General features: G+C 42.9%; 2 protein-coding genes across 2 annotated transcripts in view; one reads left to right on the forward strand and one right to left on the reverse strand.

The window, feature by feature from the left end:
* The window catches only part of Cdr2 (cerebellar degeneration related protein 2), a 25102-nt gene extending 5110 nt beyond the window's left edge, over window positions 1–19992 (reverse strand). Inside the window, exons 1-2 of the mRNA XM_021206774.2 lie at window positions 19690–19992; window positions 8205–8317 (exon numbers count right to left, since the gene is read on the reverse strand). Coding sequence (XP_021062433.1) covers window positions 8205–8317; window positions 19690–19765 — 189 coding nt within the window. The 5' untranslated portion in view covers window positions 19766–19992. The remainder of the gene's footprint in view (window positions 1–8204; window positions 8318–19689) is intronic.
* Window positions 19993–25759: 5767 nt separating this feature from the next.
* The window catches only part of LOC110325619 (transmembrane protein 180-like), a 23747-nt gene continuing 22693 nt past the window's right edge, over window positions 25760–26813 (forward strand). Inside the window, 2 exon segments of the mRNA XM_021203765.1 lie at window positions 25760–25846; window positions 26397–26771. Of these exon segments, the coding sequence (XP_021059424.1) occupies window positions 25760–25846; window positions 26397–26771 (462 nt within the window).

Raw genomic sequence — 26813 nt, forward strand, 5'->3', positions numbered from 1 at the left:
GAGAGAGAGAGAGAGAGAGAGAGAGAGAGAGAAAGCGCACGCGCATGAGCAAGCGAAATAGGGAGGTTTGGCGTATAACCATATGGTAGCAGATTTGACTTTACAAACACTCCTTGAAACCAGCTCTTCAAGTACCACCAGAGCCAAGTGACCTTTGTTTTTTGAGAAAATGTCTGTTATATATCCCAGGCATGCTGGCTCTGACCTTTGGCCTTCCTGACTCAGCCTCCTAGTACTGGGACTACAGGTGTGCAACACTTGCACTGGATTTCAAAAGTCTTCTTTCAAAAAACAGAGCTAACTGATATTCAGTGATCCAATGTAGCCCCTTTCAGTTTCTTACATCAGTGGCAACGCACAGAGCTAACAACCTCTTTTTAACTTTCTCATATGAATCTCAGGGCCAAAGTGTTCTGAAAATTTCTTTGAATTAACCCCACCATCACTATTCCCAAACAAAACATGTTTTTAGCACCCCTGTGAGGTCTGGGCAGCACTGATACTTCAGCATCAAAAAGTGTGAATATTACAAACAGCCTCAAATCAATTCAACATTCGCTGATACCAAATAAATTTGATGCAAACTTTACAGGGAAGACCTCAGTCGAATGTCTGGGGTTCAGAAGTGGTAAGCCGTTGTAGATGTTAGAAACTGCTCGACTGACATGGTTAAAAGTGAGCAAAGTTAGATACAGCATGGGATCTAGGAAAATCCATTTATTCTTTGCTGCCTGAACCTTCACAAGTTTCTCATGATCCCTTGTGAAAACTAACCATTCAACTTCGGACAGGAAACTACTTCAGATCTGTAGGAGAAAGCTTTTGGTTCTGCCCTTGGCTCATCCACAGGAATGTGTTTAATTTCTTAGGACTACTGGACTGGGTCAAGTGCTCAGTTAGGGTCGACAGACTATATATGATTAGGGTGGCAAGATGGCTTAGTGGTGAGGGCACTTGCTACCAAGCCTGATGACCAGATTTTAATTTCAAGAGCTCACACTGTGGAAGGGAAAGCACTAACTCCTGTACACTGTCTTCTGACCTCCACAAACTTGCTGTCCCACATTTGCATATTCACACACACAGACACACAGACACACACACACACACACACTCAAAATAAATGCATATATACTATAAACATTTTTAAGACAGTTTATAATTTATATCAGGTCCTAAGTATTCTTTGGGTTTGAGTCACAATAACCTTAAAAAAGGCAAAGCATAAACAGATACAAATTATTTACAAACTATGCCTACATCCTCTACATGGATGAACAGCTAGTTTACGAATGGAGTCTTTTAGTGAGGTTAAGACCAGAGCTATGTGGAGGAAGTGGTATTCCCGCTCACAGGACAGGCTTGAAGGCCCTGTGACATTGCTGACTTTTCTGTGATTTCCTCATCAGGACCTCATGAGGCTATAAAGATTAATATACATACACCCAGGATATGTGGCTTCAGACTATGTGTTTTGGCATAAGGACGGTTAAGAAACAGATGCAGGAAAGCTGTGTGCCCTCCATGTTTATCCCTCCCTATCTATCAGGCAGAATGAAAGCTAACCACTGAACACAATTTTAGACTCAGGATTGTCTAGAGTCACAGAACTTATGGACTGTCTGTATATATTAAGGGAATTTATTAGAATGACTTACAGTCCAAAGTCCAACTAACCTAACAGTGGGCAACTGTGAATGGGAAGGCTAAGAGTCTAGGAGTTGCTCAGTCCCACAAGGCTGGGTGTCTCAGCTACTCTTCTGTATAAGATGGAATCCTGAAGAAGTAGGTTCCAACAGATGCACTGGCAGGTAACTGTAAACAGGCAAAAGGAACCAACCCTTCCTCCTTTTTCTATTGTCCTTCTGTAGGCCTCCTGGAGAAGATACGGCCTAGATTAAAGGTGTATACCACTACACCTGGACCTAAGCTTTTTTTAAGTTGGAAGGAACTTACTCTGTCCCAGGCTGGCCTTGAATTCAGAGATCTTGCCTGTCTCCTGGGATTAAAGGCATATACCACCATGCCTGAGCCTAAGATTTTCATGGCCTCTATGCCTCAAGATCCAGATCAAAAGCATGCGTCATCCAACACTTACAGGATCAAAAGCCTGTGTCTTCCAGCCTCAAGTTCTGGATCACAGGTGTGATTGTAGTTCATTTCACATTTCTAGATTGTAGTTCATTCCAGATGTAGTGAGGTGGACAACCAGGAATATCTATCACAGTGTGTAAGATAAACTCCAAAGCCACTTCTTAAGAGAATCACTCACATGAGTATCTCTGATGTATGAATATAAAAATATACCTTTTACTCCCGTTAAACTGTCCTCTCACATATGCACTTATTTACATGAAGTTTAATATACAGAGTCCACTCTGGTATCTGACAAATGATGAAAGTGTTCAGGAAGACGTAGCTACTGTCATCTTTATTTAGAATTTGTTTTTAAACTTTGTCTATGCAGTGCTAAGATTCACCTGGAAGACAACTGCAGGGACCTAGATGGTTTGTCCTCACGCCCACATACGGAACGCATTTGTCAGAGGACTCACTCTTGTCTACACAGCACCTTGCCCTCATTCCTCTCAAGACAACAGAACAATCAACTCACAATTCTTGACTGTCACTGTCACTCTCTTTCTGGGAAGGAATGGTTATTGTTCTCTATGTAGCCCATTTCTGACATATTTAGTAAGAATTATAATTTAGCTAAATATCTATTTCAAGACCTCTGTTCACAGCATCTATGTTCAGTACCACAGAATTCAGAGTACAATGTCAAGTACGGTTTAGTTTTGAAAGCTTCTGTGATGGGCTTGGCTATAGATCTCCTGAGAAAAGCCTACTAACCACTAATTTCCACTTAGATTCCCTATTCCCATGGCCCCAACGTTACACTCAGAAACCTGAAGGGGAGATAACTTACAATACACACCACACACTGCATGGGCCCCAAGTTAAGCCTCTTTAAAAAACAAAGATTGTCACCTTAGGCTCGTGGTCAATACACAGGAAGTAAGTCAACATGCAAATGGGCCACTAAAAAAAACCTACGGAAAGAGCCTCTTATTTACTATATAAAAATCTGTGATAAAAACACAATGAAGCCATTGAAGAACATGTGATATCTTAGCCTGAGAGGACTTGGTTTTGAGGATAACCCAAGAATGCTAAGGAGCTTGTTTTTCCACATGGTAGGAGTTTAGTTTAATTAAATTAAGCCAAAATTAATCAGAAAAGCCATCCAGTCTTCAATATCGGAAAAGCCATCCAGTCTTCAATATCAGTCACAAACAACCTATAAGGAGTGTCACCTGGTCAGCAACGTCAAGAAAAACTCCTGGCTTCTAAGTAAGTATGAAAGATTAGCCTTGGGCTCTAAATTAGTACTTTTTCTTCACTTTGTATAGAAGGAAAAAGGTTATCTTTCCCACCATTCATCTTGAAATCCATACATGGACTCATTTTCTCAATTCAGAATCTGGGACACCACTGTTATATTGAGTAGGGGGAAAAGAGTTCAAAAAAAAAACCCAACCCCCCAACCCCTCCAAAAAAACAACAACAACAACAAAAAAACCCAAAACCCTAAACCACGAAAAACCAACAACAAAAACAAAAAACAACCCAACAATAATAACAAAAAACCCAAACAAAACACCAATGAGGGATTTGGGACTGGCAGCAAAGTAGACAAAAATGCCAATTTATGGCAAGAACATCCGACTTGGAAGACAATTCAGTTGGAAAATGCTTGCCTTGCAAACCTGAGGACCTGAGTTAAGACTGCAGAACCCATTGTCTAAAAAAAACAAAGGATCCAGGCATAATGGACACACCTTTAATCCCAGTCCTGGGGAAACAGAAGCAAGTGGATCTCTGTGAGTTGAGGTCAGCCTGGTCTACATAGGGAGTTCCAGGCCAGCCATGGCTATACAGAGAGATCCTGTCTCAAAAAACAAAACAAAAATGGAAATTTGGCTTCCCAGCAGTGTGAGTACTATTCTTTAATCAAGGATTACAGCCAAGTCTTTCAAACTTTGTGCAAAAATAACCTTTAATAACAGTGAAGAAATAATCCCTAATAAATGATGAAAGTATATTCCCCCTAACTACAGTTATATATTTACTATAGGACATACAGGGTTGGAAAGGAGAAATATGAAAATAAAGGTCACATATTAAAAGCATACCAAGTGGGCTTTTGTGTGTATGTGTAGCATATGTGTGTGTGGAGGCCAGAGGCTGATATGAGATGTCTGCCTTCTATTTTTTGTGACAGGGTCTCTCTCTGAACCTGGAGTTCACCCATAGACTACACTGGTTGTTGGGGATCTACCTGTCTTTGCTGCCACTGTATTACAGACATATGCCATCATACTTGGCTTTTATGTGGGTGTGGAGGATCCAAACTCAGGTTTTTATGTTTGCACGGCAACCACGTTACCAACCGAGTCATCTCCTCAGCCCTAGCTTGCCCACTAAATCAAAAGAATTTTGTTTTTAGAATTAAGACTCCTCCACTATAAATATTCTGTCAAATGAATAAATAATGATGTGGTAATTACACAACATATCATTCCCATGATCACCTTCCCTTCAGAGCATCCTGTACCAATGCAATGCTGACATTTGCCAGCATTCCAAGGGAAGCAGACAGATCTGAGAGGTGATTTACATGGCTATCTATTTGCAAATTCAAGGGCTTATGCCCAAAAGTCTCTGAATACAGGCCAGTGCTCCCTGCAAGTCTACAAGACTCCAGAGGTAGAATCCCACACTTAAGAAGTGCTCAGAGCCTTTAAACTGCTCTCTGGCACCAAACAGGCATGCAGTGCACTTACATACATGCAGGTAAAACACTCATACACAGCTGGGCTTTGTGGCCCATGCCTTTAATCCTGGCACTCAGAAGTTAGAGGCAGTTAGGTCTCTGTGAGTTTGAGGCCAGCCTGGTCTACATACTCAATCCCAGAGAATCAGAACTATATATTAAAACCGTGTCTTAAAAACAATAAAATACACATATATGAGTAAATATTAAAAAAAAAAAACTGGCATGGCAGTGTACACCTGTAATCCCAGTCCTGGGGGCAAAGACAGGAAGATTCCCTGGCCTTACCTTTATCGGTAAGCTCCAGGTTAAGTGAGAGACTTTTTGGAAAGCAATAGGGAAAAATACTTCACCTCAATCTTCGGTGCTGGCATGTGTGCATGCGCCTGCCTGCCTACACACACACACACACACACACACACACACACACACACACACACACACACACACACACTCACACTCACACACCCCATTCTCTCTATTCTCAAGAAGGAATGAATCCTGGCAAAATGGGATGCCGTGAAGTGGAACCACTTTACTAAGCAAGTACAACTCCTGTTGGGACAGTGCACAAGTGTCAGAGCAACAAAGTAACTAGCACATGGCTGTAGGAAAGATCTGGTCAAAGCCCAATACCCTACATAGCCTCCCGCTCCCATCCAGGACCTGAAAACAAGCAAGCAAGCAATTAAGAGCTACTTTTCTCTGTACTCTTTCCAAACTTAGATGGCAGGGCGGCCACTGGCCACCAAGCCTAAAATCCTGTTTGATCCCTGGAACCCAAATAGGAGGAGACTCTACAAGTTATCCTCTGACCTCCAGACACCCAGGTGTGTGTGTGTGGGTGTGTGTATACATGTATGCATATACAAATGTAGGTTAATAATAAATGTAATTTTAAAAATGGGTGTTCAAATCAGTACTCAGACAAGCCACAAGCCTTTCTGAAGCCAGTAAAACCACTACTTTCAATAGCTTACTCAACTTTTTAAAAAAATCTGAGGGCTTGAGAGATGGCTCAGCAGCTTAGAGTACTTGTTGCTACACGAGGACTAGACATCAATTCCCAGTACCAACATGTCGGTACACAATTGTCTATAATTCCAGTTCCATAGAATCTGATGCTCTCTTCTGATTCCCATGGGCACCAGGCACAAACATGATGCATAGACATGCAGAAAAAATACTCATACACATAAAATTTTACAAATCATAATAAAACTTGAGAAATCTGTGTGTGTGTGTGTGTGTGTGTGTGTGTGTGTGTGTGTGTGTGACTAAGTCTCAACTATGTAGTCCTGGTTAGCCTAGTGGTACCCACTATGCAGACCAGGCTGGCCTTGAACTCACAGAGATCTGCCCACCTCTGCCTCCTAAGTGGAGGGATTAAAATCATGCCCTATCACACCCAGCTCAATTTTCTTTAAAACAAACAAACAAACAAACAAACAAACAAACATTTTCTAAATTTTCATTTATGGATCGTCTCGGGGTGTGTGTATTGTCTGGGGTGTGTGTGTGGATCATCTGGGGAGGGTGTGGATCATCTTGGGGGGTGTGAATACCAAGGCACAAATGTGGAGTCAGAGGACAACTTGAAGGAGTCAGGTTTCCCCTCCCACTCTAAGTTCTGAGTGAAGTCATCTTGATAGCCATTTTTTAAACATCAAAAACAATACTTAAAATCACTGATCATCTTTTATAATGACTGTTTGAAATGCACTAATAGCCTCTGGAAGAATACTTGGATTAGTATTACAATCAGTCCTTGGAGCTGAACATCATGGCACACACCTTTAGTTCTAGCACTTGGGAGGCAGAGGCAAATAGATCTCTGCAAATTTGAAGCCAGCCTGGTCTACATGGTGAGTTCTAGGCTAGCCAGGGCTACATGGTGAGACCTGTCTCAATACTCCCCGCCCCTGTGTTCTGCATAGTAAGTCTTAGAGACTTCCTCCTACTGTTCTCACCAGCTGACCAGTATCCCTCATCCCCTCTCAGCAGTTTGTTCTACAATGTTTTCAATTCATTTCAGATCTCTCTGGGAGATAGGGTAAGTGCTGACTTTTTGGTTCTTAATCATAATTGTTTTTCTTTCTCTTTCTTTTTCAATTTTCAAGACAGGGTTTCTCTACGTAGCCCTGGGTGTCCTGGAACTCACTCTGTGGATCAGAGTGGCCTCAAACTCACAGGTCCAACTGCCTCGGCTTGGGTTTTTTTTTTGTTTTTTTTNTTTATTTTTTTTTATTTTTTGTTTTTTCGAGACAGGGTTTCTCTGTATAGCCCTGGCAGTCCTGGAACTCACTCTGTAGAACAGGCTGGCCTCGAACTCAAAAATCTGCCTACCTCTGCCTCCAAAGTGCTGGGATTAAAGGTGTGTGCCACCATTGCCCGGCGCCTTATTGTTTTCATAAATTAAAAAACAACAATGCTACCACCCCATGTTTTCATTACTTGTCTCGTGAGGAAAGCTGTCAATAAACATTTTGAAAAATTTAGGACCCTAGAGTCTTAGGGACAGAGTGTGTATTCAGTGCTCACAATCCACAGCAGCAAATGAAACTGAAGGAAAAGTTAGGTTAAAATTCACATAAGTCATGGCACTCATGTGAAGTTCAAACGGAGGCTAATCCAGGGTGTCTGGGTGGGGTGCTGGTCACTGGGGCAGTGAGTGAATGACTGATAATGTTTTCACTCCTTATCTGAGTGTAGGCTGCACTGGTATGTTTATTTCACAAAAATTTGTAAAGGCTGAGGCAGGAGGACTGAGTCTCAAATTGACCCAGATTGCAGAACAATTCCTGTCTCAAATAAATAACAAGAATTTAACTAATTCTTTAAGCTTAAGCACAGGAAATTAAAATAAACTATAAAATCAAAACAAACCTTCCTACCCAACTCTAAATTTGGAATGGTGTTTAGCTGGAGGGAGGGAGGTGCCACCAAAGAAGAGTATGCAGGGAGTGTCAATAGTCGGGCAGTTCTCTCCCTGGGCTGTACAAGTCCTGTTCTGCATACGCATGCTTTTCTGTATACCTTCCATGTTGCATATCTAATTTTACTAAAAGAAAAAAAAACTTAAAAAACTAAGTACAACTTCATAGCATTTGCTTTACATACTGGCAAATACTAGATTGTTTACTTTTTACATACTTTACCAAGGTTGAAGAGAAAACTATTTTTTAATCAGAGCATACTTACCTACTAGGAACACCTAAAGAAAATGACTTTGGTGGTTCAATTTCTCAAAAATGACTACTTCCAAGTTGAATACTGTTTCTAGCTGCAAGTGCTATTTTAGTAGTCTATGACAACAGCAGAGAGCCACACATCGGAGAGGATGTACCTCTCCCACTGAGTAAATTACCTCAATTTCCTGTAACTGCTCCTGATTGGTTGTGTACATCTGCTGAAGAGAATCTTCCAGCTCCGTGTTCCGATCCAGTAGCGTCTTTCCAAGTTCAGCAGCAAGCTGGAGATCTGGCACAACAAACAACTCTTAGGACGAAGCAAGTCCAATGAGCTCACTTCAACCTTTTCTGTAACCCAATTCTTAAAGTAAATGAAACAAGTCCCAACACAGGCAAGTCAGATCCCAGTAGAACACAGAATGACCTAAAAGAAATCCAAGTCCTACTTAAAATGCAGTTGACCTGGGGCCTGCTAGCAGGTGAAGGACTCTCTCATAAACCCTGTCAGACATAAAAGACAGCAGTCTATTTCATAGAGATGTGGGCATTATTTCAGGAATGACCATTCAGTCTTACAACTCTAAATAGTCATTTGGTAAAAGACTTATTCAAATCCTGACATTGTGCTTTTGAGATGAATCCTTGAGCCAAAGAGATAGGCCTCTTAGCAGCCTCCAAAATTTCTAGCAAGCTACTGTGAACACAACTGGCAAAGCAAAGTTTGTTGTCTGGACTCCATTAAATTTTTTCCTTTGAATTTGTGTGTGTGTGTGTGTGTGTGTGTGTGTGTGTGTGTGTGTGTGTGTATGTATGTGTATGTGTGTGTGTCTATGAGAGTTTATGTACCGCTGAAGGTCAGAAGCAAGCACTAGACCCCATGGAACTGGGGTTACATGTGGTTGTGACCTATTGATATAAATGATGTAAACCTACTCCAGATTTTCCACAAAAGCAGAACATCCTCTTGAACTCTTGACTGAGCTCTCTCTCCAACCCCCTATATCCTAGACTCTCAAGGCAACTAAACATTAATGCAAGAAATGAAGAAGTACACCAGTGGTGAGAGACTTGTTTCACAAGTCTGTCTCTCCCAACCCCAATTCTTATCACATCTTTTTTGTTCTGTTTGTTTGTTTGTTTAAAACAGGGTTTCTCTGTGAGGCCTGACTGTCCTGGAACTCACTTTGTAGACCAGGCTGGCCTCGAACTCAGAGAGATCTGCCTGTCTCTGCCTCCTGAGTGCTAGGATTAAAGGCATGTACCACTGCCACCTAGGCTTATCACAGCTTTTTTTTTTTTTTTTGGGGGGGGGTTGAGACAGGGTTTCTCTGTATAGCCCTGGCTGTCCTGGAACTCACTCTGTAGATTAGGCTGGCCTCGAACTCAGAAATTCACCTGCTTCTGCCTCCCGAGTGCTGGGATTAAAGGCGTGCGCCACCACGCCTGGCTCCTATCACAGCTTTTAAGCAAAGCAGCAATATGGTTTTGTTTCATACTTCCCTTAAACATGGGGCCAGGTGCTATTTTATTCCAGCTATCCTGCCCCTCTGCCCAGCTGTCCTGGGAAGTCACAGCAGTTCTGGTTCACCTTCCCACATGCTATGATTACAAGTGGGAGCCACTGCATCTGGCTTCTCTGTTTTAAAGCTTATTTATCAATTACCTTATATATGCAAATTAAGACAGGCTTTGTTATATTATATTACAATCCCAGGAATAGAAACTTAGTAATAATAGAAAAAGAAACACAAAACAGAATGATAGTGGCAATGTAAACACCCTGACAGGATAATCTCAAGAGACACCTGCGCCCTGTCCCCCAAATAATTAAAATCTCCCCCAGGAACCCCTACCAGAGGAAAAGCTGTGTTCCATACAGTTCTGACTGAGAACTTATCAGCCCACCCTACAGGACAGCCCAGAGCTGAAACAACATAGGCAGGACCTCACCTTGACCAGCACTGCTTAGTTATATAAACCTCCTGTCCTCTACTCACCTACACCTCATGTTAGTAATCCCTTAAATGGACATGGGGATGCAGCCAGTAGGCCCCTTATATTTGTTCCTCTTCCCAGGATAGCCATATTAAATAAATCTTCTGTTTTTCACTATCATCTCTTTCTTTCTTTCTTTTTTTTTTTTTTTTTTGGGTTTTTTTCGAGTCAGGGTTTCTCTGTGTAGCCTGGCTGTCTTGGAATTCACTCTGTAGACCAGGCTGGCCTCGAACTCAGAGATCCGCCTGCCTCTGCCTCCCAATCATCTGTCTCTTTAATGGTGTGCTGAAGATAGGTGGCTGAGCTTAGCTTGCTGGGGTTGCCAGAGCACAAGGCTTTTACTTAAAAAAATCCCAGCAATTATGGTGACACGGGTAACTGAAACAATTATCTGTGTAGTGCATTTCATGGGCCAGTTCTATGGTATACAGTGGGAAATGTCATGACCTCAAGGCAAGGAAGGTATATGACCCAGATCTAACTAACATTTTCTAGAACAACAGTGATTTTTAAATGTTTTCATTTTTATTACTGTTAATTGTGTGTGTTTCTGTCTGTCTGTGTGTATGTGTAAACGAGTGCAGATGCCCACAGAGGCCAGAGTCAGAATTACAGGTGGTTGTAGGCTGCCTCATGTGGGTGCTGGAAACTGAACTTTGGCTCTCTGAAAGAACAGTATGTACTGGCTGGTTTTGTGTGTCAACTTGACACAGCTGGAGTTATCACTGAGAAGGAGCCTCCCTAGAGGAAATGCCTCCATGAGATCCAGCCGAAAGACATTTGCTCAATTAGCGATCAAGCGGGGAGGGCCTAGCCCATTGTGGGTGGTGCCATCCTTGGGCTGGTACAATTATTCTGTTAGTATCAGATTGTAACCATCAAATGGAATAATACAGAATGGTCTTTCCAAGCTAAGTTGCAATAGACAAAGTATTTCTAGCAGGCCATTGGTTTAAAGATGTCTATTGGTAGGCACTACTCTAAACTCTGGCTACAAGAACAGAATGGGTGAAGCTCCTACTATGTTGACTTTCCTAAGCTCCCAGGGAAAGCTAGAGAGCACATAAACACTAAATCTTCAAATGTGATAGCACCATCACCGCCCAAATGGTGCTTTGAAATTGTATTTCTCTCTCTCTCTCTCTCTCTCTCTCTCACACACACACACACACACACACACACACACACACACAGAGACAGAGGGGGTACGTACACATTCAGGAAGATCAGATTATGCTTTGGGTACTGGGGAATATAAGGAATTCAGATTTTAAGAATCGTGAGCTTACAGCCTATGGGGGAATGCAGGTTATACACCAGAGAACACCAAGTACCTGGAAGACCATGTAAAGCAAGGAAGATGTATGGAGGAGTTTGGATGAGAGAGGCTAAACCTCAGAAGATGCTACAATAAAGATGTAAAGAAACTGAGGAATATACATCTGAGGGACCAGAACTCCAGGCAGAGGCAAGGCAAGTGCCAAGTCCCTGGGAGGAATCCTGAGTGCAACTATTAAGGAAGCCACGCTGAAGCAGAGTAGGACATAGAGAGTAAGTCAGAGGGACTCCAAGGTAGGCCAGCTCGGGCAGGACTAAACTAGAGAGATCAAGCACTGCTTTGTACACCAAAGTAGATGGAGAGACCAGGGAGGCTTGGCAGGCTGGTTGTGGCTGCCACACAAACACATGGAACGAGATAGGGAGCACAGTGAGAGGACACTGTAAGCAGGAGTGAGAAAGGACGGTGGCTCAGACCAGACGCTGGTGATCGAGAAGAGCAACAGACTTCAACATGACTAGAAAGTAAAAGCTGAAAGGATTTGTTGATTAATTTGATACTAACTATAAGGGCAAAAAGTTAAATTATGTAAGGAGGAATCTAATTTTAGCTATGGCTTGAAAGATGGGAAGTCACCATGGAAGAGCCAGGAAATAACTTATCATAATCTATAGCCTGGCAAAGAGCCAAGAGGAAGAAAGAAGAAGAGAGTGGAGCCAGTTGAAATGGGAGAAGCAGCCAAAGAGCAATCACTTAAGATTGTTACAAGCCACAGCAGAGACATTTTAAATTGTATTCTATGTGATGGTAAATTACTTCAACTACTGGAATACATATGCATCATAAAATATAGTAATACTCATCCAATGACATAATTAGTATTGTGCTTGGGTTGGTTTTCCTTCACCAAAAAGGTGGGTGGGGGGGTGGGGGTGGGGAACAAAGCAACAAAACTAGTTCAGCTTAACTCCAAACACATATACTTTTCTTGTGTATCTTGATTATGTGTTTACCTTCCCCAGCTCTTCCCAGATCCTCCCCAGGACTGGAGAGAAGCAAAAGGGGGACATCTAAGGAGAAACAAATAACATTAAAGGCCATTTGGAAAACCATGTGGATATCTACTGTAGAAGCTTAAATATGTACACACACACACACACACACACACACACACACACACACACACACACACAGAGAGAGAGAGAGAGAGAGAGAAGGAATATAAATGGAGTCATCAAATAATAGGGGAATCAATGCCCTAACTAGACATCTTATGCCACCAAGTAAAACCCAGAGTGCCAAGCTTGGGTTGCATCTTGTTGAGAAATTGACCAAAGGGATTCCCTGGAAGCCCCCAAACATCACAACCTATTGGTTGCTTTCCACGACCTAATGGTAAGGCTCTATTGGTGAAGACAACAAAAAAGTAGTGCTGGTACCTAGCTGGAAGCTCCACTCCTAATGGCCCTGTGATGCTGGAAGGTACTTTGGACATTAATTACCTAGCTATCAACCCTGGACCTACAACAGAGACCTGCTTGCAAGATATACTGGTGCAATATTAGAATAATGTTACGGGAGCAGCCAGCCACTTTTTTTATTACTAGATTTAAGATCCATTCCATGAGCAAGAACTATACCTTATACTGTTAAAGTGTGTCACTGCAGGCTTTTCTACCTGCCTCTCTGTTCCCTGAAATTATGACTCTGAGTCTTCTTAAATAAGAATAAATACCTAGGCCCAAAGCTTTGGCCTGTTTCCTGACTAGCTCATAACTTAATTACCCATTTACTCTAGTCTAAGTCCTGCTACATGGTTACCTCTCCTCTGCCTTAGGGAGAACCCTCATGCCTGACTCTTTCCTAGAATTATCTCTCTCCTGGATGTCCCACCTACTAATCCTGCCTCAACTCACTGGCCATAGCTTTTTATTGACAGGTGATGCTTCCACACACGATGTGAAGATTCTCTCTACAAAAGTGGCCAAAAACCTGAGGCTACTGGGCCATGGGCCTGAGGAGAAACTTAATGATGTTCTTTCTTGAAATGAAGGCCCCACTGTTGACCAGGCTGACCTCTAATTGAAAACCTTCTTGTTTATCCTGCCAAGCAGCTGAGATTAAACTATATGAACCACATATCCAGCATCATAAAATTTACAAATTTATCACTATGTACCTTACAAATGTATCACTATTTAAAAATGAAACTATCGATTGATAGTTGCTAAAATGTGTTATCTTCTAGTTCTCTTTTAGTAATATTAAAAATGCATATTACTGTTATATTAAGGCCAGTAAAGAAGCCAAATTCCATATTGTATTCACAAGCTAAAACCTTTACCAACAACCAAAAACATTTAAGAGACATTAATCTTGTTGTGTTTCTATAGGATATAAAACTAACTTTCAGATGAGACAACCTGAAGGACAAAACTATTAAAGTACTCAACCAAACACACATGATGAGTCACAGTCAGAAACCAAAGGTTCTAACTCACATCACCAGGACTCTTCATCATTGACATCTGCAGTGTTTTCTTCTTGCATCACTAGAACCTTGCACATAAGGCAAGTGCTCCAAAGTACCATCCCTAACCACCTCCCCTTTGTCCTTCATAAAGAGTCTCACTACATAACTCAGGATGGCCTTAAATCCAATCTTTCTGCCTCACATCATTAGTGCTGGAATTACAGGTATGTGCCTCCCCCCACCCCCATGCCTAGCTGTGAAGTAGATTGTTTTTCTCCCTTCTTCAATGCTGGGGCTCAAACACTGGACTCTTACATTTTAAGCAAGCACTTAACCACTGAACTAAATGCTCAAACCCATGTCTGTGTAGTTTCAAGGCTGAAGAAAGAAATGTCCACATACTACTTTAAGGGGGAGATTATAACGCTCCCTAGTCTAGGGCTTTAGTCACTTGTGAGTGGTAGCAAGGAGAAACGAGGAGTTCAGACATTTGGGTGTTTCTGGCCAGCTCAGCCAGGGAAACATCCCCACCCAGCCAAATTACTAGCTTTTTTCATTGAATAAAAAATAACTATAATTGAACATGGTCTCAGAACTTTGGAGGAAGAAACAGGAGGATTGCCACAAGTTCAAAGCCACACACAGATACATAGTCATATATGTATGTATGTATATTATGTATATCACACAGTAGTAAGCAAAACTAGGGAACAAAAGGAACTAATAGGGGGTGGGAGGACCAAAGGGTGAACAGCAGATAATGGAGAGAATAGTCTCATCATGTACTATATACTCATATGAGAATATTTGTACACAACACAGTACTATATGCAATGAATATACATAATGGAAAATATAAAAAACAGAATAAAAAACAATTCTCACAAAATGAAGGCCACTTCTCACTGATTTCAAAAAATAAAAATAAAACCAAACTAAGCTAATTGAAGCTACAAAAACTTTTGAGCTGAAACTTCTTCAGAATCAAGACCTGAGTTCCCCACACACTTCCATTCAGTTACGAACTGTTTTTGCCAATGACAACAGCCAGTAACATCTTTCCTGCTACTGTAGAGGTCAAATATAGCCTCTTTTTTTTGTTTCCCATTAGCCAAGAACAAATAAAACTTGAGACTCATCTTCATCTCAGTCCTTGGTTCCAGTTAAACAGAGTCTGCACCAGGCTCAGTAACCTGAAGCTTCAGTCTCTTGAATATTTCAGGGAGTGTTTAGAACTCTAGCAAGTCAAAGCGTAACTACAAGAATGCACCCATGAAGTCACACTGTATAATAGGATATTACTTCATCTGTTAGTGTAAAGACACCCGACTGTTTCAGTCTTTAAAACACATCATTTCCTGTTGTGTAGCATCTGGCCTCCATAACCAAAAGGAGCCAAAAGCTGGCAGGAAGCCCAAGAAGCGTTTCTAAGTAACTGGCGGAGGGGACAGGAGAATGCTGAATGTCCTTTAATTTTACTTTTTAATAAACGCACAAAAGGGAAGGCAATCTTACACCTGTTTATCTATTACAATAAGGATTTCCATTGTCTTTTCTAAATCCTACTGAACTGGTCTGGCTTAGGCAGTCACTATAAATATCATAGATTTACTGTGTATCAGTGATCTATTAATTCTTTTACTAACCAGTCTTGGCAGGTAAAATTTTTTTTCTTTAATGCTAGGGACCTCATACACAAAAGCAAGGCCTCTACCACTGAGTTATTACATCCTGTGCCCTATTATGCTCTACCTTCAGTGTAAGCTGCTAGCTTTGAATAATATTCACTCAGCCTTGCACTTGGGCAAAAACATTAGCAATAGTAGCTGACTGCTATTTCTTTTTAAAGATCTCTCTTCTAGAATGTATTACGGTCTTTTGATTTTACTTGTTCCTTAAACATGAACAACTAAAAAAGCTGATAGTCTTCTATTAGTGGTAATCTGCAGCAGTAATTCAATACACGAAGGCTGAAAGCTTTTCCTATTACAAAGGCAAATGCGTCACCTGGTGACAGTGTCTGGGGCCAACATTACTCTAATTGAGAACACAGACACACAACCTCAACATAAACATACAAAACAAAACAAAACCAATAGTGTCAGTTTTAATGACCCTCTAAACAATGATTCAGCAATTAAGTGTACATTAGAAATTGAGGGATGAGCTCATCCTGAAGTTTAGAAAGACCTACTCTCTCGCAAAGCAGTTTCAGTATTCCTTCAAACGCCAGCTTCCTCTGGGGATAGATACACCTGTGACCCAAACCCTTGTCCCAAAGCTTGCAAAGCTCCCTGTCAGTGAAGGGAGTCGGAAGGAAAGCCGGTCTTTGAAGCTCTTCCGCCTTGTTCTTGGGGGCACACTTCAAAGCAAGTGCCATCATTACCTACATAGAAGGCTCCTGCTGTCCCAGAAAAGACTGTGCCCAGAGATTACTGTCAGTATTCTTAGCCTGCCAACTCAGACCTCTAACAAAGGTCTCCTCACCAAAACCTCTCCACCTCTTAGCTGCTTTACTTGTAACGTAACAAGAGACTGAGGTAAGAATGGTTTTGTTATTCTGACTAGAAAGGAAGACCCTAACAACGTTTAACACCGTTTGTCTATTTAAATAATGGCAGCTATCACTAGATGAAAAGAATGTAATACTCTTAAAGCTTTATCATCCCCCCACTCCCCCTTTTTTAAAGACATGTTCTCACTATGTAGCCTTGGCTGGCCTAGAACTTGCTATGTAGACCAGGCTGGCCTTGAATTCAGATCTTCCTAGAAAGGCGTGTACCACTACGCTCAGCTGGATTTTTTTTTTTCCTTTTGGTAAGTTGTTTTATGAAGCAGGCCACAGGGCTGGAGAGAGGGCTCAAAGGTTAAGTGCACTTGCTGCTCTTGTAGAGAACCTGGGTTCGGTTCCCAGCACCCACATGGTGCATTACTTGCCTACAACTCCAGTGGTACACGGATATACATGTAGGCAAAACACATACATAAAGAGTAAAAAGAGGAAATCTTCCTGCTGGGTAGTGGTGGCCCACGCCTTTAATCCCAGCACTTGGGAGGCAGAGGCAGGCGGATTTCTGAGTTTGAGGTCAGCCTGGTCTACAAAGTGAGTTCCAGGTCAGCCAGGGCCACACAGAGAAACCCTGTCTTGAAAAACCAATAAATAAACAAACAAACAACCTGGATTGAGTGGGTAAGAGCACTGGCCATTATGCCTAATAACCGGAGTTCAGCTGCCAGGACCACATGGAGGAATGAGAACTGCCTCCCACAACTCTTCCTCTGGCTTTCATATACCCCCTGGCTGGTTTTGTGTTGGTTTGATACACAATATAGTCCTATTATCAGAGAGGAAAGAGCCAAAATTGAGAAACTATCTCCACAGGACTGGACTGTATATAAGCCCGTAGGGTTTTTTTCTTAATCAGTGACTGATGTGGGAGGGCCGGGCCTATTGTGGGAGGCTTGTTTAAGACAGAGTCTTAAGTCTCACTATTTTTGTAAAGCATTTTATTTTAGGCCGTCTATCTAATACAAATCTACATGTTAATAAAGATCATAAACAATACATGATAAAATCCGACTAAAGTTCCTTAATCTACAGAGACAGCTGTTTGCAAACTCCTTAGCAGCAAGTGCTGAAGGTGTCCATTTACTCGCATCTCCAGATGTCTCTATGAGTAGATTCATGAACAGCACCCCATTGAGTGGGAGTCCTGCCTCCCTAACAGCTGGCTACAACAAGTGGTGCCACTGCCTACATTAATACCTAGGTTAGAAAAAAACCAGTATGTTCTTGAGAAACAACTGTAAACTCTGTTCAAAGGTAGTTCTAGGCTGGCTCAGGGTACACTGCTTACCTGGCACGCACTGAGGGACTAGGGTCAATCCCAGCGCACCATATACACAAAAGTGTTTAACATGTAAGTCAGCAAGATGGGGAAAAAGATGCTTGAAAGAGCAGCCATCATTCTTTCATGGGCATATTAATGAGCTAACAGGATTTCATATCTTCCATTTGTACTTTATATGGTAACTTATGATACAAAAGCCATGGCAAAGTCCACTGTGATAACAGATATAAATGCCTCTGGAAAATAGAGAAGAAATTGCAAACGGAAATCAACAGTAAATTAGCCCAGAGGTTAGGGTTTGTCAGACTTGAAGATGTGACACCTTCTTCATCTGGATCAGAAGTTAAGAATGCCACACATAGCCCCAAATTTTGTTTACCACTCAGTAGACTGAGATATTACAACTGCTGGTTCCTGATAACCTCCTGGAGAGGGGGGGTTTGACTGTTGGGTGGACTAGGGCACTGGATTGAGGAGGGCTGAAAACGTTAATCTTGTGTGAGAGCTTCAGTTTAGGCTAACAAACACTAAATTAAGTTTCTATTATGATGTGTTATATATAGATATGGGAGACCAGCCTGTCCTTGAAGGTTTTGGATTCTTCTTAAATACGGCAAAGAAAAACCTCTTGCTTGGATTATATGAACTGCTTCCATATAAGCAGTCGCACGGTGGCTGCTTCAGTCCTCAAGTATCAAAGTAGGTCATCAATTCTTATGGGGCAAATCTGAAGTAGGCTAAATGTCTAACAAATCTGTCTTGTGGACATGGAGAAATGTGATGGCGAATTGGCATTGTAACTGCAATGCAGCTTCAATTATAGTAGTACAAGAATCTATGTGGGCTTAGGTCATTTCACATTAAGAAATTAAGACAGGATTTTAAAAAAAAAAAGGCAAATTACCATCTCTCCAAAGAGCTACCTGTTTTCTTTTTCTAAGTATGGATCATTCAAGTTTGAATTTTCCCCCATCAGATTCAGTTGAATTGTGAACAAGAGGCGGTGTTTAATAGCCAACTCAAACGAGATATTAATTTTCACAAAAAGTTTGGAGTGGAGATCATTATACAGAACAGCACAAAGGATTCCTGAGGATCCCTCTGCATGGTGGTTAAGAACGTCTACTCTGGGGTCTGCAGTGAATACCTAGTCTCCTCAACAGTATCTTCTTCAGCCAGAGGCAACTACTGCAGCACCTTATGCTACTGGGAGAATTAAAGGAGTCTGCCAGGGTGTTAAGGGCCTATCAGTGTGCCCAAACACAAAATCCTGCTATGAACGTACAAGAAAATGGGCCACTGGCTACAGACTGGGGCACTCTTGAGATTGTCTCTGGAGATGCTGAGATGCAAGAAAACCAAGGCAGGATTATTTTTAATTGAAAACCCGAATGCAAAGATAAGGGCTGCCCGCAAATAATTTCATTTAGCCCCTGATGAACGATGGCTTAGTGATAAATTAAGACACAAAACAAAACAGTTTAATACCCAACTGAGTAAGTTGTAAACTGGGATGCTAAGAAACTGAACAGTGTCTACAGGCTCCTCATACTCTCGGCTTTAGGGAATCCACCTCAATCTTTTAGTCTCTGCTTTCTGGAAGACGGGACAACAAAAAATTATTCTCACAGAGTGATGGCGCGGGTACCGCACAGCAGCACTGCCCTCCCGCCACCTGCAGCGGCTTGCAGACTCTGCGGACCATGAAAGGCGACGTGGGGCGGGCAGGGCAGCACGATCCGGAGCCAGGTCAGTAGCTCGCTTCTAGAGCAGGACAAGCTGGTTCACCCCTGCCCACCTCAGAGGTCCATCCGCTCACCCCCGGCAAGCGCTTTCTTAAAGCGCGGAGCATCATCGTGTGTGGCGCATCCGCAGGGCCGTGGGCTGCGCGCGCTTGCTCTCTGCGGTCGGGATGGGCGGATCCGTTGCCAGGTGAGCGCGAGAAGCCCCGGGCCGCCGCATGCCAAACCTCCAGCCTAAGGAACTTTCTAGCACTTTCCACACCTGCCACCCCCGGACTCCCACCCCCAACAGTCCCCTTCCCCCGGCGACCTCGCCCTCACCTTGCTGGAGGTCCCGGTGGTCGTACCAGGGCTCATCCTCCATCTCGAACTCCTCCACCAGGTTATCTGCCAGCATGTCGCCGGGGACGTCCGGGGGCAGCGGGCTCTGCCGCCGCCCTGCCGTTTCGGCCGCTGCCCCGGGCTCTCCCCCGGTCCCGCCGCCCTCAGCCAGAGCCACCCTGGGGCGGGACACGCCGGTCCCGCAGCAGCTCTTGCCGCTGTCCCGCGCCGGCGGCCGGCGCCCTAGCGAGCGCGCCCCGGGTGGCGCCGGGAGCCGGCTCCTCACGCCTGCTGCCCTGCCCAACGTGGCACTTTGGCAGAACCCTCCCAAGCCGGGGAGACGATTCAAACCCGGGAGGCACCTTGACCAATCACGAATGAGCCGCCTGTAGAGTGACAGCGACTTCTGCCAATAGAATATCAAAACAGGTCGCGGGTCCGAGGACCATCAGCCAATAATGGCCTAAGAATGAACAAAGGAGGCGGGGAGAGGCGAAGAGGGTGCGGTCGGCAGCCCCTCCTCTTTTGTCTGCGTCTCCTCAGTTGAGTGCACTCCAGTTCCGGAGTGTGGTGGCGGCTTCGGCGGACCCCGGGTGCCGAGGACTACTAGTTCTGGGCACCGGACATCATCTTCCCACCCGAGGGTTTCGGTGATGCTCGGAGGGAGACTCATGGTCCTTCGGGAGGTTAAAGCCGAGAGAACGCTACTGAGTGAGAGCTGCTCCTCACTGTCGGAGCCCTGGCCTTCCAGGGGCCTGGCTATGAACTCCTAAAAGGGCAGTCACCAGCCCCACTTCACACTCCAGAGTCCCGGGCTAGCCAGTGGAAGCCGCCTCCCCTGAGAAAAGTTCTCATATGCCATAGTTTTGCATAGAATTTCTTAAAGGTTCGTAGAGCCCAGGATAAACACCTAAGATCAGGCACTGCACTTTGGTAGCCAGCTTGCCACTGTGTCTTGGGTTAAACTTTTAACGTATTTGGGTACCTCACTTAGGGAAACTCTCAGAGGGAGAAAGGTCGGCGCAGATGTTTGGGATGTTATAACTGATAACATCTACAGAGGACCGGAGAAGAACTGACAGCTGAGGGGGGGGGGGGAGTAAACTCAGTTTTGGCAGTAGTGATTTGGTAGATAACCTCCTGAAGTTAATAACTCCTTCGAACAGATCCGGAGTGTCACCCGGACTAAAGTGGAAAGCAGTTGCAAGTTTGCCTTATCCAAAAAAAAAAAAAAAGCACCAGTTGTGGCCTTAAAATAGTGTACACAGATTTCTATGAATTGAAACAGGAGAAATTGCTAGTAAGAAGCTAAAAATCCTCAGAGATACTTTTATTTCTCTAAGATCTTGGGTAATTTGAAGGAAGGAACACTTCACCCTAATTTCTCTTTTTCAGTGCTAAGGATGCCGTAGGCATGCCAGACAATTACTCTCCCCCTGACCTACCTACATCTCCAGCTCAACACTCTCACGGGTCATAAGATGCTCCTTTTCAGATCAGTGTGACATGCACCTGCTCCTGGGAACGTGGGCTTGTGAAGGTCAAGCAAGCCTCCCCATTGTGAGGTTGGTTTGTTGTTTGTGTAGGGTCTCACTGTGCAACCCCAGCTTTGCCTAGCACACTATGTAGATTAGGCTGGCTCTGCCTCCAGAGCGCTGGGATAAAAGGCACACAGCCATCACACCCTGTCCCTACAGGAATGTTGTTCAGGCAAGACTTTCCTCTTCATTCCTAAAGACTCCTTAATAGACCTTAAGGTACCAAGAACCAAGAGTTAGAAATCTAAGCGTCTAGCCACAGTTTGTACTAGCAAAGCAGGCGTTAGCCCACCACTTAGGGGAGAAATGACCTCTTTGCTCAACAGAGTTATGAGAATCAAAGAAACTGTGCCCAGTAAAGCTGTGTTGTCTCTAACACTTATTGTGAAGGGACTGTTAAAAAATAACAGCATCAAAATAATACACTTCCTTCTCTTTTTTGCCTCCTTCTTCCTTTTTCTTTTTCCTGTTCTCCTGTGGTACTACCAAGGCCCCACTCACATGCAAGGAGAAGTTCCAAGCCACTGTCCCCAGCCCATGAGTATCAAAATAAATAGTAATAGCAGCAGATTGCAGTTTGTTAATGACGAATCCATGGTGATATAAATGAGAAAAAAAAATTTTTCCTTCTGAGGAATGCCAACCAAAAATATAAAAGTAAAACAAAGTAATATTAGCCGGGTATAGTGGTGCCCTCAGCACTGAGGATGTGGAGACAGGAGGCATGTGAGGGTCATACCACCTGTGCTACATTGCAAGACCCTGACTAGGAAACAGAAGGCAAACAAAATAGAACAGGGCAGATAGTTCAGTAGCTAAAGGTGCTTACTTCCTTGCCTGACAAGCTGAGTTGATGGCAGCAACCCACATAGTGCAAGGCCGGAAGTGACTCCCACAGGTCCTCCACATGTACCTTGTCACATACAAACCTCCCTAACACAAGGATCAAGTGTAACTTAAAACAAGGAGTAATAGTGACAAACTGTCACCTCACAAGTTCCTTCTGAGTACAAGTACACTAAGAGGCAAGATGCCTCTAGTCAGCTTTTTGTTGCTATGTTTTTAAAAACAAAAACCAAGGTTCCTGGTAAAGCCACTTCCAGAAATGTCAATGTCTCAACCCAGACACAAAATGAGACAATGTAGAACCAATTACTATAATCACCCAGAATGCTGTGGAAAGAAAGAAAATTCAATTTAGGACTTGCAGATTTGTAGAAGCTGAAGCTTGGAGTCATGCATTTGACCTAAGTCACTGGTCTAAAAGACCAGGACAGACCCATCTCAATTCCAAATTTGGGGTGTATGGGAATGTTCTTTAGCAGTTTTCAAAAGAAATAACACACCCTACAGATTTTATTAATTTTTGAGGGTGGGTCTGTGGGTTCATATTTACAGATGCTATTTCAGAGACCATCTTTGTGTATATTCTGCGAAATCCTCAACAAAAAGTGTATTGAGAAAAACCTTGCAAGCTAAAAGCTCTGCCTTGGAATTGTCTCCATGAAGCAATCATAAATAGCAGCTGCAGCGATGATAACTGTTGGCTTACAAGCAGGTTGATGAATAACTACACAAGTCGAGGCTAAACAGAGGGTTTCGGCGTTTGCTTAATTTGCCAGTATATAGTGTATTCATCCAACCTTATCGTGACTGTGTTCTATTGCTTTGATGTTGGTTTTTGTTTGTTTTTCAAGACAGGGTTTCTCCATGTAGCCCTGGCTGTCCTGGAACTCATTCTGTAGGCCAGGTTGGTCTCAAAACTCAGAGATCTGCTTGCCTCTGTCTCCTGAGCGATGGGATCAAAAGTGTGCACCACTGACCCCGGGCTCATTCTGATGCTTTTAATCTCTTTCCTATAAAACGTTTTGTGGTAAAGACAAGTTGGCTTCTGAAATCCTTTGTTCTTGGCTGTAAAGATGAAACATTCTCCGCGTCTTATAGTAAAAATCATTTAAAGGGATTTAAAATCATTTTTAAAAATAGTAATAGCAGCTTTTAAAAGATGCAAAGTGATTTTCAGTTTGACAGTGAGATAAACCTTGACTAGGATGGAAGTAATCGAAAGGAAAATACTGATGTGTCTTTTTGTGGAGAATTAGAAAGATGTTATTTCCTCAGTGTGTATAAGTAACGAGTTTAGACACTTTTTCTGTAATGATTGTATTCCTCACTTTAGGCAGGTTGGGCATTTAACTCAGTTTTTTTTGAAAAAATTTAAATTTGGGGAGCTTATGATACTTTGCAAAAATCTAAGTCTGTGACTGTCTCCCTTCTGACATAATGATAGAGCAGTTCAGAAAGGCACAACATGCTTATTCTAGAAAGCCTCAAAAGAAGAAAATCACACACAGAGATTGGTGGGCTAAATTTGTAACTTGGCTTTGGACTCTACTGACTTCTCTTGTTTTTGCCTAAGTGACAAGGTGACCTCTAGCTCCAGTCTTCAATTCGAACTTATACCGAAAGTAAAGCCCTGGGGTGAAGCCTTCACCAGTACTCCAGCGTTTCTAATTTGAGAATTACTTTTTAAAGCCAAAAATGTTGACTGCCCTTGTAATACCGTAGTGCTTGTACTTCTTAAGCCTTGAGAGCCGCGTGAGGGTGGAATGGAGAACAGATTCGTATTTTATCATTAAAACAGAATTTCCGTTCATTTAAAAGACACAACGACAGGAGGCCGAAGAGATGCTTTGTTGCAGTGACAATTTTGGGATTTTGGTTTCTTTGGAAGCACGGAAATGTTAAAAGGATATGTTTTCATTTTGATCCCACGGATGGGGCTATGGAGCTGCTTCAAGCTGTCCGAAGCAGCTGACTGCGATTCGCCTTGTGCCCCGGGTTTTGTCAGCCACAGATAGTTTCTGTGATTGTGCGATATTTGGAATTCTGGAAACTTTTCAGAGGGTACATAAATGCGAGCGCCCTGAGAGGTTGGGTTGGGGTTGTTCGTCGTTTAGGGAAGTTCTTTGTGGCTTGTTAATAGTTGTGGTCAGAGGAAAAAAAAAAAAAAAAAAAAAAAGAAAGAAGTTAGAACCCCTCTATCCTTATATCTCTTCTATCAAATGATATGGGGTGAGCCACAACTCATTGGTTAGTTCTAGCTTCAGGTTCATCTGATACCTGTGGCTTTACAGGCACCTAAACTCAAATGCACATAATAGCCCCATCCCACACCCATAATTAAAAAAAGAACATACAAATACACACATGGATAAAACATTTTCATTGCTATTATTACAGTACTGGGGACTGAACCAGGGGTCATCCTCATATTATGAAGGCACTCTACCAATAAGCGAAGCAAAAATATTTTCTATTAACCCACTAGTAGTGTTTCCCATAGATTTAATCACCCTTTTTGGTTTAATCTGTGAGACAAGGTCTCCATATTTAACCCAGACTGGTCCCAAGCTCATGATCTTCCTGCCCCAGTCTCCAGAGTGCTAGGATTACAGGTATGCACTAGCAAGCCCAGCTTAATAACTTTTTTTTTTTTAAATTTTGGAACCCTGTGATGCATACAATTAAACTAATTCCTGGGTCTACCAGAGTGTAAGATTGGGAACCAGTAATTGAGGGGGCAGGTTGACAGAGGTTTTCCTAGAGGTCTTGAATTCACTTCTTTGAATTTCTTACCTCAGCACTCCAGAGTGATGGGATTACAGGTCTGCACCACCACACTCAAGGGTTTTTTTGTTTTTTATTTTTGGTTTTCTTTGTGGTTCTGGGGACCAGTAACTTGACCGTCTGTGATGTAAGTTCCCTTCCAACTTGTCTTCCCTCTCCCTAAGAAACTGGTCACTGTAACTTGAGTTGTCTGCTTAATTTTGTTCCTGATTCTCTAAGATTAGAGCAGAAGCTGGGGGATTATTCAAGCAAATAATATCCTCATTATATGTAAATGTATCTATTCCCCAATTCAGTGAATCTATGGAGAGCTGGCGAAATTGTCTACCAAATCAAGGATGATGAAAGTTGGTGGGATACAGCAGTACATCCCTCTAATCCCAGCACATAGGAGGCCAAGGCAGGAAGATTCAGAGTTCAAAGCCAGCCTGAGTTATATCACCTTAAACACACAATCAAGTATTAAAAAGAATCTGGGTAATATTCTTGCCTAGCATACGTGAGACTCTGGACTTGATCCGCACACAAACTGGGCATGGAGGTGTCCACCTGTAAGTCTTAACTCTTGGGAGGCAGAGGCAGGAGTTCAGAGGGAGTCCCTGCTACATGGCAAGTCTGAGGTCAGCCTTTGAGTATGAGACCTAGTCTGGGAAAACAAAAACAAGATCAATTTACATCTTCCTACTGCTTAGCTAAACTCTCCCTATTTTCCAATCAGAAAGTAAGGAGATGGGCTATATTTAAAAGGAGTATCTAGGTTAGAAGAAAATATATTAGGACAAGGCTATATTATTTCTATATTCCTATTAGATATGGCCTTTGGATCAGTTACACAGTCTATCGAGAGAAGCTAAGTAACTATTTTACTGCAAGTGTGCTGTGGAATGAGCAGCTTGCCACAGATGAGGACCTGCTGCTATGCCTTCTCCCTGACTTTAGCCAAAGGCTTTCATCTCACTGTTCATTTTCTGTTCCTCCTCCTCAACCAGGTAGGCTGATCCATAAGCATAGCTCCTTGAGCACCAGCTAAGCATGTCTAAACTCTTGGGTAAACCTCACTTTATAATTTATAAGAAATATAAGAACGTAAATAGAGACTGGAGAGATGGCTCAGTCCTTAAGGCGACCACTGCAGAAGCCTGAGGCCTTGAGTTCAATATCAGTATCCATGTGTGAAAACAAGAAGTCTGGTGTGGTGGCATATGTCTGTAATCCTAGATCTTAGGAAGCAGAGACAAGCACTGTTAGTTTCAACTGAAACTAAGACTTTTCAGCTTTAAATACTTCTCACAAGTTAAAAACAGGAAAAAAAAAAAAACAAAAACAAATCAGGGATTCTGCTTCTCGCCTTTCCTCTCTCCCTCCCCCTCTCCCTCCTGCTCTCTGGTAGCTCAGGCAGGCCTTGAACTCCATGGTTCTCCTCCTTCAGCTCCCAGGTGCTGAGATTACAGCCTCAGGAGTCATTCTCAGCTTGAATGTAGTAGTCTACACTACTAACAACCACGCAAAATAATTCCACGTGTATTTGGTTCTCCCTAGGCAATTTTAATGATCTGGAATATTCTGACTGACCTGAGTGGGTATTTCCGCATGAACTCTCAGTATGACTGCTGTCTCAGTTACCGTTGCTCCCTGCTTGGAGCCCTTCTGCACACAGTGGCCTTCTTGCTCCCTTGGTTCCCTTGGAAACACTATAGAGAGAGTGACTGGCTTACTGGTCTCCAGCTGGTAGTCTCCCTGTGCTTGTTTGACAGCACCCACGCCTGGGTGCAGCAAGCCCAGGGGCGCCTGTTTGCAGAGCCTTTCCCCAAGCATAAGAGCAGGCTACAGCTGACCAGAATTAAGCAGGTGGCATCCCTGGTGGGCTCTGCCAGCATCCTTTTCTGTGGCCTCGTCTCTCACAACATGGAAATCCTGCCCAATTTTCTTTTTTTTCTTTCTTTTTTTTTTTTTTTT

Source organism: Mus pahari, chromosome 1, assembly GCF_900095145.1.
Source record: "Mus pahari chromosome 1, PAHARI_EIJ_v1.1, whole genome shotgun sequence".
Classification (NCBI taxonomy): Eukaryota; Metazoa; Chordata; class Mammalia; order Rodentia; family Muridae; genus Mus; species Mus pahari.